Source organism: Nuphar pumila, chromosome 14 (genome assembly GCF_984573655.1).
Source record: "Nuphar pumila chromosome 14, dmNupPumi1.hap1.1, whole genome shotgun sequence".
NCBI lineage: Eukaryota > Viridiplantae > Streptophyta > Magnoliopsida > Nymphaeales > Nymphaeaceae > Nuphar > Nuphar pumila.
In genome coordinates, this window is record NC_143262.1 from 15,400,797 (window position 1) to 15,415,822 (window position 15,026).

Below are 15,026 nucleotides of genomic sequence, written 5' to 3' on the forward strand. Positions count from 1 at the left end.
AGCCATGACCATCAGGAGGTGAGGAGAAGTAGGCGCTCCAAACCGATAGCAACGAACAAGCACTGGGCCACTGGTGTCACTATCACAAGGAGAGCTAGAGTGGTGGACCCATGTCCATGGGGAGCAGCCCCAAATCAGCAACAACAAACAGGCGTTGGGGAGAGCTAGAGTGGTGGAGCCATAACTATGGGATGCGAGGAGGAGGAGCCACAAACCAGCAACAACTAACCCTAGCAGAGCAACTAGAAAGGAGGTGAGGAAGGAGATGCGGAGGAGGTCCAGGAGGATGGGGGCCATGTGGCATAACAACGGCACAAGGGAGAAGAGTGAGCTGAGAAGCAAACCGAATGAAAACCTAGCCCTTGCCCTCATTAAAATGCCCTTTATATAACCTTCATCTAAACTGTTGATCGATTTATTATCAATGATTCAGATTAAAAACTATATGCATATATATTATATTATACATAATTATAAATCAAACCTAGTCAAGCTTACCGAGCCCACTAGGTCGATCGAGCCCGGTCTCGTTTACCCGACCGAGCCTGAACTAGTGTCCAGACTTGGCTAATTTATTGAACCGAACGAGCTTTGGGTCCGGCTTATCCGAACCGAGCCCGAGCCAACCTAGTTCGTTGTGTATGCCTATTTTGGGGTATGGGTATGTATATATTTTTTTTGGTTTAGATGAGGGTTATCTTAAGCATGGTTGTAAAGATTTCTGGGTTATCCTGTGGCTCAACCAAGCTCACTTGAGTTGGATAGTTCAAATTTGGGCAAAATTAGCTTTTGACATGATAGCTTTTAACTTGTTCGTATTGGCCCAAGTCATGAATTTGCCCATGATTCATGACTTCTTCACGTTTCAACTAAGCCGTGTGTTGACTCATTCCAAGCTGACTTGGGTGAATCATGACTAGGTTATATTCATTTATTTTTTTTATTTTTTTATTTTTCTACACTTTTATTTTTTATTTTTCATGTTGTACAAAAGAGACCGTGATATTTGTTTTCCATTTATCATGTATGCTTGTTTAATTTTCGACCATTTCCTTATACGTACGCTTGATAGTGGAGTCGCCTCTGAGTCAATCCTTCCTGGGTCACTGTCTCAACTTGGTGGACCTGAGATGAATCTTGAGTTTGTCAGCGAAGCTTTTAAGCAAGTGAACCGGGGAGAAAAAATGTCGCTTTTTAATTTTGCAACTCTGGTGTGCTGAGGAAATATGGAAGAAACCTGATCAATAATTGCGATAGCTGCAGTGGAGCTCTAGGCATGCCAAGTGAGAGGCTTGACTAGTTGAGCCTAGAATCACAGGCTTTGTATTCCTTCACCTAGGCCTCTCTATGCAACAAGGTGTCATGAACTTTTGATAACCATGACTTGAAGTCGAAGAAATAGTTTGGTTTTAGCATGATGTTCCAAGAGCCATATCCAACACGAGAGATGATGTATGAGCAAAAGCTTTCCTATCTTGTGGGCCTTGTCTTCAACTTGTTGGTTAATCAATTTATGTTTGGAGTTTTTGGCTATTTTTCGTTATGAAAGATGAATTCACAAGGGCGTGCAGAAAAAATGGAAAAAGTTTACTGATCCATTTTTTCTTAAAAAATTCAATGATGTTTATACCCAAAGAAAGTGGGAAAAAGAAAATATCAGTAGGAAAAGGAAAGACCGTTTCAAGAGAGAGGTGGATGCCATGTTTGCTAAATGAATGCATAAATGAAAACAGAAGTGATGTTAATGAGTAATATTTCATTATTCATCCATTTTTAGTAATTCTGACCTACGGATTGCCTTATCATGGTTCATTTGTGATAGAAACATACATTGCAATAAAAAATAAATATTTGAATACATCTTAAGATAAAAATGAACAGTTCAGATTACACCAAAATGTAATTATAAAAAGAAAGCCTTCCACATCCAATTTGTTAGACTAAAAACATGATTTGGACTAAATAAACAATCCTATGCCCAGCCACATTGTCAGACCTGATTAAAAATGCATAAGATTGTGTGAATGAACTCATTGATACTGTTCACACAGCTGCATATATATATATATAGATAGATAGATAGATAGATAGATAGATAGATAGATAGAGAGAGAGAGAGAGAGAGAGAGAGAGAGAGAGAGAGAGAGAGAGAGAGAGAGAGAGAGAGAGAGAGAGAGAGTTCCTGAATGCCACATGGATAGGGTCACTGCCCTTGGATTTTGTTATGCATCATGGCTGGAAAGCTGCCATAGACTGACCTGATGCTATGAAAATGCTTGCCATAAGTTTCTCTTTGTTTCTGAATATAAAAGGAAGAGATGCATTCAACTATTCCTGCTTATTTAGCTGGATCATTGTCATATCCTGATTCCTATATCTCTAGCTGATAAAATTAAATGGGAACCTTACATTTTGTGAATTAATTAATGCTGTCCAATATACCAGTTTGTGCTTAAATTTATTGTGTTTTTGAAGCAGCACAACCATTGGAGTGCCTTCTTGGGACAACACTTTTGGCGTGTCTCACTTGTGATATACAATGAGTTCTTCGGGATTAAAATGCTTCACATTTTGACTTCACAGCAAGCATGGTCTTTCTCTTTCAGGTTTAGAATTGATGTAAACTTGGTTTGTTAGAAAAAATTGTTGTAAGCAACTTGAGTAGGATTTCACCTAGTTCCATTTCTTCATTTTAGGCCTCTTCCATCAAGTTAAACCGGGTTTGCTCTTTTCCCCAGTTTGTGGATTGCTTCGGAGCATATCGGTTGTCTGATGTCCATAAATAGTATTAATAGTTTTTGAGAAACATCAACATATTTAAAAAGGGCTAATGTTTTTACATTTTGTTTTTTTCATGTACTCTCTTAATTGTTCTTAGATTGCAACATTAAATTTGCTTCTTTTCTTCTTTTTTAAGGTAATACCATACTTCTTGCATCTTGAGATACCTTTTGGCTGATCAATCTTTGTGATCTTTCTATACATAGTGCTACTTCACCACCTTCGTTTGCGATGGAGGTTTTTGTTCAGTGTGAAGGGGAACCTCGATTTAGGCGTCTTTGCCAGCCTTTTCTATATTCTCATTCCTCATCAAATGTCTTGGAAGTTGAGGTATGTACATACTCTTCATGCGGGCATATGTGTATAAAAAAAAGCAAACCTCTAAAATTTAGCATTACAAATTAGTCTTTTGGAATACTAAATTTTAGAGGTTTGCTTCAACCTTTTGACATTTGTCGCCAATGTGGAAATTATAGTATCTTTCATCCATCTTGAAATTTACTTGATCATGGGCTTATTGCGAATGCTATGGTAATCCTATCAGGATCAAACAATCATTGATTGGAAATTTTCCAGTTTCATTATCCACATAAGGATGATTGGGTCTCTGTGACTTGTATAGTAGGAGAATCGCCTAGGCTTTTCAAATGGCTTGTTTTTGCAATTAAGATAGAAGTTACACAATCAGTTTCTGAATCTCTTCAAAATTTAGGAAAAGTTGAAACTTGAAAGTTTAACAATTTACGTAGTGGTGAATATGAAAGCTCAAATCAAACTTGATCAACCAAGGTAATATTTCAAGTTTCCTTTTATCCTATAGAAAAGGCCAAATGAAAATGAAGAAAAGAGTCAACTGTTAAGAGAATCCAAGAATATCTTTGATTCTTTTCTTTTATTTTAAACTAAGATGAATAGTGTTGGAACATATTTGTAACTACTCCCATCTTCATTATACTAGGACAATGTCTTGTGTATTCTTGAGAAAACTTGTTATTTTACATAGGCATCTAGTGACGTGTGCAATACACCTCTCAACAATGTGTGACCTTCTTGACTGTGGGCAGTGGTGCAAAATTATACATAGACAAAAGTTGGCCTTGAGGAAAAACACTTCTTAGTGCTATTTAATAGTAGCTGTCTACTATGGCTTAGATTATGCTGATTACAGCTGGTTCTTGCTCTTACAAGGGAGCAAGGAATCTGCAATGATGATACAAAGTATAGTAAATCCTGTATTGTTCATAAATCCTTCTGAAGGTTGAATTTGTGGGTGCTTTCAGCTTTAGTGAAACAAAGCAACAAGTAGAAAACACAATCTCATGTGTGTAGCAGGTAAAAGCAACTTCCTTCATTGACTATCACTCATAAATTGGCTAAACAGGCTCCTGGCATATACTACATCCGGTCTTAAAAGGCCAAGTGGGTAAGGCTATGAATAAGCTTCTATATATCAATCACTAGATGGATCTGTTCTTAGTCAGATGTAAAACTAACAATTTTCAGTTTTCACCTATTTTTGATGTGTTCCATTTTGCTTATGTCCATAATAATTCAAGTTCTATCTGGACCTACTGTTTACTCATGGTCAAATAACTTAAATTTCATGTCTTGTTTGCAGGCAGTTGTTACAAACCATATTGTGATCAGGGGCAGCTACCGCAGCTTAACTTTGGTGGTTTACGGGAACACTGCAGAAGATCTTGGACAGTTCAGCATCGACTATGATTTGGATAATTCTCTGGCAACCCTTGTTTGTTCACCTCTAGATGGAAAGCTTGAGGACCTCCCGCCAGCGCTGCGGATTAGTAAGCCAGTATTTGAGGAATCCATTACTTGTCTGCAAACATTGTTTTTAGGACGACAAGAATCAGATTCCTCTTTGGAAATAAGGCAGCTACTTTGGTTAACTCTCAAGCTATTTAAGATGGTCTCCCATGAGAACAGCCTCCATGAAGTTATTAGCACAGTGTTAGCAGCTGTATCATCGGTTGTTTCTCTTGATTTCTTTGGTGCAGTGATCCCTCAGAACCACGATAGGCAAGCTAAGGATGTCAAAAAGAAATCACAGGATATTGTTATTGAAGCTATAAATGAGCTTTGTGAACTCTATAAACTTGAAATAGGGGATCCATCTGCTGAAATGGAAGAATTTGTTGATCTTAACGATGAGGCTGAACAACTCACACATAAGCTATTGTTTGATTCAATGAATCAGATTCTTTCTCCAAATAAAGTGACCATTGGTTCTGGGTTCTCTCTGCTTTCTGAGGTAATCTGGTCCATCCTTTTCATCTGCTTCAGGAACTAGTTGGGGCAAATGTTACCCTTGTACTAATGCGTCGCTTGAACTTGATATTGTTATGTTCTTTTTTGCAGAATGAACTAACAATCATTAGATTGAGCATGGTTCTGATACTGTGCTCTAGCAGAGAGGGTTGCATTCAATTTATTAATGGTGGTGGAATGGATTATCTTTCATGCTTCTTCCTTGGCGACATGCCAAGATCAACAGGGATTACCCTGATGCTGCTTGGGGTCATTGAGTGTGTCACAAGGCATGCGATTGGCTGTGAGGTTTTCCTGGGTTGGTGGCCTCGTGAAGAGGAGAATGTTCCTGCTGGCACTAGTGAGGGTTATTGTTATATTTTGAAGCTATTATTGCACCGGCAGCGACATGATATTGCCTCGCTTGCAATGTATGTTCTGCATCGCTTGCGTTTATATGAAATTGTAGCTAAATTTGAGGTGAGTTTCTATTTCATCAGAAGTGCACACATGCCTATATACAAATTCTGTTTTTAGTGTTTGTGTTGTGGACAAAATTTGCTTTCCAGTCTGCAGTGCTTGTCTCTTTGGAAAGCTCATCAAGTGTTGATGAAGGTTATATGGAGAAGTTAGATGTGTTATCCTGTGCAAACTCTGAAGCAAAGAAACTTATGGTCAGTCTCTGCATTTATACAGCTGTTTAAATTATGATTTATCTACCTTCCAAGTTCTCCATTTCTGAATCATTTGACCTTGAAAGTGTAATTGCAGAAATTGCTAACAGTAAGTGGGCCAATTGGGGATCCTTCACCAGCTGCATATGCAAACAAGTCAATATTTCTTGGCCAAGAAGGTGGAATATTGTCATACAAAGAAACAGTGAAATTAATTGTATCCTCTAAATATTGTTCAGAAAATCGGGAAATTGATAGCCACTATCTATCCCTTTTGAAGGTATGTGCTACAATTGTCATCCTGCATTTCCCTTACTATCCCTGAGGGTGATTGAAGCTTCTCAGATAGACGTATTTTGGTATAGTATTCATGATATGGGCAGTATAGAATTTCTTTTAGATTTGGCAAGCAATATGATGTTTGTTCTATTATTGTATGTGAAGTTCTCCATTATTCACAACCTTGGAAATTGTGATATTATGATCATGGAAACGGTGTACAAGTTACATGGTCCTTTTAGAGTTGGGTAATTGACTTGAAGGATGTTGATGTCCTTCCAAGGCATGGGCTACAATTGTCATCTTGCATTTCCCTTACATATCCCTGAGGGTGATTGAAGCTTCTGAGATAGACGTATTTTGGTATAGTATTCATGATATGGGCAGTAAAGAATTTCTTTTAGATTTAGCAAGCAGTATGATGTTTGTTCTATTTATGTATGTGAAGTTCTCCATTATTCACAACCTTGGAAATTGTGATATTATGATCATGGAAACAGTGTACAAGTTACATGGTCCTTTTAGAGTTGGGTAATTGACTTGAAGGATGTTGATGTCCTTCCAAGGTGGCCTGTGTCTAAAGCATAGTTTCCTCTTTGAAATGTATGCTAGCTTGTGCTGGTAACTACTAATTGTTTAAACAGATATCCAATATATGGGTCGATTCTTGTGAAGCCTTAGGGGAAATCATGGTTGCTCCTGTTTGTTTTGTTGGTCCCTGAAGTCAAACCTTTAAGGGGGAATAACTTGATATGTGATGTCTAACAGTGCCATATTGGTTTATCAAATTAGTATTTTCTTTTCCATATTGGTCATACTTGTGTTGCTCAAAAGCTGAAAAGATAGGGTACTGTTCTACTGTGGCGTTATATGTCTTTTAGGACCTTTATTCTTTCAAGGTTTATATTCATTTTTTTCCTGCTCATGTCATCTTCCTGTTGTTGATGATTTCCATTTATCTTTCCTGGTAGTTGATGCAATTGCGAGTATTGGTATTGTCATTATTTTTATTATTTTGTTCCTGTTCTCGTCATTTGGTGACATTTAAACTGCTATTGAATTATTTCCTAGTTTTGGGAATTATAAGTGTTATCTGGTGAAATAGTGAGACTCTGCGACAATGGATGGTTTAAGCTTTTTTTTTTCTTGTTATGATGTTGATATGTTGTCTATTATGTGTACTAAACAATTTTTATCCATAACATCAAGGCATCATCTTCAATTTTAAAAAATGGCCTTCTTATAATTGTAATAATACATTATGGCCTCAGGAGCGAGGATTTCTTCCCTTATCAGCTGCTTTGCTGTCATCTCCAATACTAAGGTCTGGATCTGGTCAAGCAATGGATGTTTTTTCAGAAATTGCTGGGTCAATTGAAACAATACTTCTTTCCTTTCTTTCCTGCCGATCAGGTTCTTTCTGGAATAAGCTTTTGTGTCTTTTCTTTTTTGATTGATTGCTTGTGCAGATGTGCTATCAATTGTCCTGACAACTTTAATTTGTTTGATGGCAGGCTTAACATTTCTGTTACTTCAGCCTGAAGCAACTGCTACAATCATTCTTTCGTTGCAAGGTGATGAGGATGTAGATAAAGTAGAATCTATGCCTCTTAGGTTTGCAACAGTCTTGATTTCAAAGGGGTTCTTTTGTCGCCCTAAGGACATTGGCATGATTGCCGAGGTCCATCTTAGAGTGGTAAGTTTTAACATTTGAAGGATGGATACTCTTTCTACTTTTTCTTGTCTCCACTAACTCTTTTTCCAATGATTTGGCTGCAGGTGAGTGCAATTGACCGTTTGGTTGGTGCAACCCCCAATTCTGAAGAATTCTTATGGTCTCTATGGGAACTCTGCGCCCTTTCAAGGTTAAATAAGATCCTTCTGATCGTTTGCATGTGATGATGTTTTGGTTTTTGGTGACAAATAGTAGAGCTGTTATTGTGTAGGTCTGATGTTGGTCGTCAGGCGATGTTAGGTCTGGGACATTTTCCCGAGGTATTTTAATGGTTGATATTTAAATCTATATATATTGAAGTGCTTCTTTTGTTATTTTAAAGGTGTCTTAGAAGTTGAATTGTATTTTTGGGATCGTTTTTCCTGTAGGCAATCTCTGTCTTGATGGAAGCATTACGTTGTGTGAAAGGGGCAGAGGCATTTGCTTCAGGTGATGCATTATACAAACATAGTTGCTTTTATGGCGCCGTGTATTTTCTGATATTTTATTGTATTTGTAGGAAGTTCACCATTAAGCTTTGCAATATTTCATTCTGCTGCTGAGCTTTTTGAGATTATGGTTTCTGATATTTTATTGTATTTGTAGGAAGTTCACCATTAAGCCTTGCAATATTTCATTCTGCTGCTGAGCTTTTTGAGATTATGGTTACGGATACAACTGCATCTTCTCTCTCTTCTTGGATTGGACATGCTTTTGAACTTCACAGAGCCTTACATTCATCTCCCCCTGGAACTAGTAGAAAGGATGCTCCAACGAGACTATTGGAATGGATTGATGCTGGTGTAGTATACCACAAAAAGGGTGTTGTGGGTCTTCTTAGATATGCTGCTGTTTTAACTTCTGGAGGAGATGCTCACCTTACTTCGTCAAGTGTCTTAGTATCAGATTCAATGGATGTTGAGAATGTTGTGGGAGATTCAGCAAGTGGTTCGGAGATTCAGGTTGTTGAGACATTGCTTGGAAAGCTTGCTTCTGACAAGTATTATGATGGAATTGCCTTTCGTGACTCTTCTATATCACAGCTAACAACTGCTTTCAGGATTTTGGCATTCATCGCAGAAAACTCGGTATGGTATTTGTGTGCCTTTATTTTTTTTCCTTTGTTTTAGTGATCCGTGCATGATATTTCTTCATTTGTCTGGCTGATGTTTTATTTTTCAAGGCTGTAGCTGTTTCTCTTTATGAAGAAGGTGCTATGACAGTTCTGTATGTGGTTCTCATCAACTGCAGGTTTATGCTTGAGCAATCTTCTAGCACTTATGGTATGCATATCCATGTTTTTATTTGAGCCTCCTTTTTGTGTGTTATTCTAAGAAGTACCTGCAGTGATAGGCGTTGTAGGTTTTTTGGCTACCAATTGACCTTGTCGTTGCTGTGTACTTATGCACTTCCATTTTTTCACTTGAGCCTCCTTTTTTGTGTCTTATTCTAAGAAGAAACTGCAGTACTATAGGCTTTTTCTGCTTACCATTTGACTTTGTTATTGCGGTACAGTAGAGACTTCCTTTTCTCAAAATACCAAATATTTAGGATGTTAAGTGTGTTAAAGAATGCGAGGAATTTCCCTCCCACTCTCAGATGGAAGATGCTGAAAAATGCTATTCCAACGGCCTATGTCTAGTCCTTCTGAATGCAGGGATGATTAGTTTTGCTGCATATGACAGTCACATAAGGTGGTAACTGGATGCAAGGAATGAACAAAAACCGAATGAATCTTGAAAAAATATTTTAAAAACATTAAAAGGTAATGCTGTAATGAAATCAAGCGGAAAGCAAACCACAATGTGCACAAACACAAGTACAATTCTTACAAGGGACAATACAAATGCCAAAGGCATTATAAAAGCACATAAGTGCTTACAATGGCTACGAAGAGCCTAAATGTGCATAATCACTAGTCCACAAAGGGACAAAAGACAAGCCAATCAATGGCCATAAGATTATACGAAACATCAATGTGCATACACAAAAGTAAAAAATAATAATCATTTTATTGAGGTAGAATGCTTAGGAAAGCATCATTAGTAGCAAGAGAGCGGAGAAGCCCCAATTTATACACAAGAGAGTCCTTGGGAAGCTCACAAGAGACATTGGGAGCTCCCAACGTCTCTATGGTCATTTGACCATTGTGCCCTTACATATTATGAAAAAGACATAAAAAGAAAAATAGAAATAAATACAGAAAAAATGTCCATATTACAATTGGTAAAATTACCAAAATGCCACTGGTGGGCCAAAACAATAAATATTAATAAATATAGTTATATATGTATATATTTTAACAAATGCATCTTTGAGTCTTTGTGACAGGTTAGTCAAAACATGTTTTTTATTAGTCAAAGATTCAAATGGATCCTGAATATGTGGATTATATTTCACGCAATTTTGCGCCATATAATTTTCAAAACCATTGGCGAGCAATTTTAGCAGTTGAAAAACATTTTATAGGCTGGGTTAGGTCCGTGTTCTCATTCTGGTATTGGGATACAAATTGGGACAGGTCATACATTATTTAAGCACCATATGTGTCCATCCAAATAAAATCAAGGGCACACTCTGATGACCCATAAATAATTGTGATTCATTAGATTTAGTACTGGAGTTGGACATGATTCATGGATCCACTAAGGTCCTAAAATGAATCTCATGTGATATGGATCAACAGTATGTCAAAATGTGTCTTTGGTACACCAGAGATAACCATGTTATGGGGTCATCTTTCATGGTCCGCTATAGGACATGTTCTATGGTTCACAAACCACTATTTCTTGAATGACACTCAATTTTTTTTGGCCGATTACAAAATTCCCTTTCTGATCAAAGCAGACATGCTGAAGAAAGTAGTTGATATGCAGTTTCTGCTGACATCTTTTTCTAAACATGCATTTACCAGTGGTTATTTGATGAACAAGACTTGCATCATATCTACATGTGCATTTACCAGTGATACTCAGTTCAATTTGATGGATGCCATCTCTGTTATCTGCAACAGCCTTAGCTACCTTTTTTTTTGCTTTGGCTACCTGCAAATTTTGGCTGCTACTCTGTGTCTATCCACCTTGAATTTGTCTAGGTGCTTCCATTATGATAATTTGTCTGTTTTGGGAACCAACTGATTTAAGTGATTTCTTTGTGATCATCTGAGATGTTCTTGGCTCTTCTTTTGACCTGTGTGCTTCACTATGGTCCAATTAGTTCTATATGATTGGTTTCTTTTGTTGTTATTTGCAATAGATATGTACTTTATTCATGGTAGCATTTTATTATGCAGACTACCTTGTAGATGAAGGAGTTGAGTGCAATTCAACATCAGATTTATTAATGGAACGCAGTCGCGAACAGAGTGTTATTAATCTCTTGATACCATCACTTATGCTACTTATTTCGCTGCTGCAAAAGTTGCAGGTCCAATATTATTTGCTGCTTTTGATTTAAATGGTTCAGTTTTCAATGATGATTTTTTGATTTTTTTTGGTTAGAAGAGTTAGGAAATATAGATGTCTAAAGATTTTCAAAAACTGATGCTATATTTAATTATTAAAAATACATCATATTTCTACCACCATCCACCAATGTTTTGATTTGTGAAAGTTCATCTCATACTTCAAAAACTGTTGTGAACTGCAAGTTATCAATACGTTCTATTTTGGGGATTTTAAATTTTTTTAAAAGGCATGTCTTCCTCTTTTCTATACTCTGTGATGTAACAGGATCAGTCCCATCAAATGCCCAATTAGATCTAAACTCTGTAGAAAGGAGTGTTCTGACGCTTCCATATGAGGTAATTATTGGGGTTTCAGTTTTTCTCTGGAACCCACTGTGAGGGATATGGTGAGTTGGCATACAAAGGAAAGGTAGAGAAGTTGGCCATGACTGGCAAAAACGACTGGGAAGTCCAGATCTGATTCTGAAATTTATAAGGTTCAGTATACCTGGTTTGAAGTGTATTATTAAAATTCCTGTAAATCAAACCTGAGGACAAGAGTAGGGGCATTGTGCACTATAATCAAAACTGTGTGTCAGATTTTCAAAGAAACAGACTCGATTAGAGGCCTTTTAGTACTCTAAGAATTCCATCTACGAAAGAGAATATGTTGAAAGACCTAGTAGAGACTTCTCTGAGTCCTGACCAGCCTATGCAGAGAAGTCCTCTTTTCCTTATTACATTTTCCTGTTTTTTCTTTTTCCTGATGAATGCCAAGTAATAACTAATAATGAGTGGGATCAGCAGTCTAAAGTGCTGCTGGGTGGTTGATGTCACCTCAAATGATGACTCGAACAATACATAGAATGGCATTGCTAGCATCTCAGATCTGATAATAGGCTGTGAGATTCAGTTCTGAAATTACGAGAAGCAAATATATGTGAATCAAACAACAGGACATAATTGGTATGAGATTAATGATGGAGGGGCTTACATTTAAGGCTGATTGTAAGTGATTGGAGTCTTGGACACACAATTCATATCTGGACAAAATCAGATCTGAGAACCAACAGAAACAATAAAATAGATAACGAACATGGTATGTATTATGTTGATGAAAAACTCAGATGATGAAAATTCAGATCTGTTTGTCAATAGACAAATCAGATATGAGAAGAATAACAACAGATGTAAGAAGAAAGGGAATAAAGAAAGGGGGGAGTGGGGAGAGAAGAGATGTGAAGATAAAAACAGTAAAAGAAATGGAGACAGATAGCAATAACACAGAGAAAAGAAAAAGATAAGAAGGGGTATCTCTAGCGCACAATCAATGTGCGAACGATGTAGTAGAGCAGTTGAGCGAGGTATATGCTTGATACCACCTAAGGAGGAGGGAGAGAAGGAGAAGAGCACACTGGATGAGACAAGCAGCTCACGTTCTCCAATATTGATGCATATTTATACTTAGGATATTAGTATGATAGTATCTGATTACAACAATGCCCTTATTGTTCTCATAATTATAATTTGTTGCAAATGTGTGTAAAATTATAATGAGACCACTTACAAGTAACTTTTAACATGAATCACAAAACTGCCCATGGGCACCTAACTTGATAGATGATTATGCCTTTGATTAGTATATCCGTGGACATCACTTCCCATCATTTAGTTCAATCTTATGCGAACTTTGGTAGGCAGCATGTTTGATTGAGTGGCAACCAGGTCTCATAGAGGAACTTGCTATACCTTGTTTAAAGCATGCATGTGTTCTATGTCACATAGGTGCGGGTGCGGGTACGGGTGTGGATGTGCCGATGCAGCACTTTAAAAAAACTTAGGTGCAGGGGTGCGGGGAGGATATATATATATATATATATATATATATATATATATATATATATATATATATGTATATAATTTTTAACAGTTTTAAGTTAACACTGTGTATTTGTGTGCATTTATGTACATATAATATGGATAAAAATAGGCTTGATTAGGGTTAACTGAATCTACTTTTGGATAGAAATGAACCTCAGAGTGGTTGACTTCACCTAACACAAAGTATGTTGTGTCCAAGTGTCGCACCCACCTGGGTGCGTGCGCGACGTGGGTGCGGTGCCCTGTTAGAAGAGTCCGTGTGACATAGCATGTGCTATTATTTCCTTTTCTTTGGCCGTTTTTTTCTAGCATCATGTAAGACTATCATGATGATCACATTGGGTGTTGCTGCAGCAAATTGAATGGAGCTTTTATTTTATTTTATAAGAGTTGAATGGAGCTTTTTTTCCCATTAGAATTGAATGGAGCTTATGGTAGCTTGCTGTGAAAAACATGTGCTTTGTGAATAGCTACCTCGATGAAAATGTGCATTTGCAGCTTCGACTTTTTGTAGTGCATACAAGTACAACTTATCCAGTTGGCATAGTTTGCATACTTCAAGTAGCTCTGTATGTTTGCAAGTAGGTATTTAATTCAATCTTATGTTGAACTTCGGTAGACAACTTGTCGGGCTAAGTGGCAGTAAGACATCATAGAGGAACTTGCTAGCTTGATGTGAAAAGCATGTGTTTTGTGAATGGTGATCTCAAGGAAAATGTGTGTGCAGCTTCAACTCTGTAGTTTGTACACTAATCCATATGTCATAGTTTTCATATTGCAAGTAGCTCTTTATGTTTTCAAATAGGCCTTGTAGATCTTTGCCTGGAAAGTCAGTAAACTAGTTGTTTCTGTGAAATATAGGCAAGCCACTATGATTTCACCATGTTTTTTCCATGCATCACTCAAGCCTTTACCATCCTGTTAGTTTATGTGGATGATATAAGTGCTGCTATGAAGTGTTTAGCACTGTTAACATGAGATTTCATATGGTAGAGTTGCCTTTTTCTCAACACAAGCACGTAGAAAGTTGGTTGCTTGAGTGTTGTAGGTGATAACTAGGTACTTGAGTGTCAATTAGTCGAGCGCCTTTTACTCATATTAATGTAAATAGGTTATTGGGAGCCTGATCTGCTCAACTATTTTAAGACTAGATAAACATATGTCACGGATATTATTAAATATTATTAGTGTTTATGCACCTCAAGTAGGTTTAGATGATTTCATTAAGCGTCAATTTTGGGAAGATTTAGATGGAGTAGTACAAGGGATATCTTATGGAGAAAAGCTTTTCATCGACGGTGACCTTAATGGACATGTATGCATTAGTAGGGATGAATTTGAGAGTATCCATAGAGGCTATGGTATAAGAGAAAGAAACGAAAGTGGAGAAAGGATTTTAGATTTTGGTTTGTCCTATGATATGATCTTAGCAAACACTTGGTTTAGGAAGAGGCAGTGTCACCTAGTAACATTTAAAAGTGGGGTTAATACAAGTCAGATAGATTTTTTCCTACTTCGAAAGAGAGATAGGGGTTGTTGCATCGATTGTAAGGTTATACCGGGAGAAAGTGTAGCTACACAACATAGAGTCTTAATTTTAGATCTTAGAATTAGAAAATGCCGCAAAAGGGATAGACATAGGATATATCCTAGAATTAAGTGATGGGTACTGAAAGGAGCTAAACAAAGAATGTTTGTAGAGCAGGTAGTTAAGGAAGTTGATTGGTGTCTCGAGGAGGATTCAGAATTAATGTGAAATAAGATAGCGGGTGACATGAGAAAGGTGGCTAAGGAGGTATTGGGTGAGTCTAAAGGCGGTGCACCGCTAGGTAAGGATACTGAAAAAGGTGAACAGTGTTTCGGGTTTGGATCCTGTACCAGACCCGATTTGTATTCGGGTTCGGATATTACACCAGACCCGACCCAAAATGTAAACTTAAGTGTATTAATATAGCCATTAGATCACAATTTCTGAATAAAGAAATCG

The 15,026-nt window shown here is 37.3% G+C and overlaps 1 protein-coding gene across 2 annotated transcripts in view; it reads left to right on the forward strand.

The window, feature by feature from the left end:
- The window catches only part of EMB2016 (mRNA methyltransferase EMB2016), an 87,495-nt gene that overhangs the window by 24,655 nt on the left and 47,814 nt on the right, over window positions 1-15,026 (forward strand). For both annotated transcript variants that reach the window (XM_089988202.1, XM_089988201.1), the window contains exons 3-15: window positions 2,988-3,111; window positions 4,400-5,050; window positions 5,158-5,526; window positions 5,616-5,720; window positions 5,818-6,000; window positions 7,271-7,412; window positions 7,514-7,695; window positions 7,779-7,864; window positions 7,946-7,994; window positions 8,103-8,163; window positions 8,320-8,801; window positions 8,897-8,996; window positions 11,006-11,139. In XM_089988202.1, coding sequence (XP_089844328.1) covers window positions 2,988-3,111; window positions 4,400-5,050; window positions 5,158-5,526; window positions 5,616-5,720; window positions 5,818-6,000; window positions 7,271-7,412; window positions 7,514-7,695; window positions 7,779-7,864; window positions 7,946-7,994; window positions 8,103-8,163; window positions 8,320-8,801; window positions 8,897-8,996; window positions 11,006-11,139 — 2,668 coding nt within the window. The remainder of the gene's footprint in view (window positions 1-2,987; window positions 3,112-4,399; window positions 5,051-5,157; window positions 5,527-5,615; window positions 5,721-5,817; window positions 6,001-7,270; window positions 7,413-7,513; window positions 7,696-7,778; window positions 7,865-7,945; window positions 7,995-8,102; window positions 8,164-8,319; window positions 8,802-8,896; window positions 8,997-11,005; window positions 11,140-15,026) is intronic.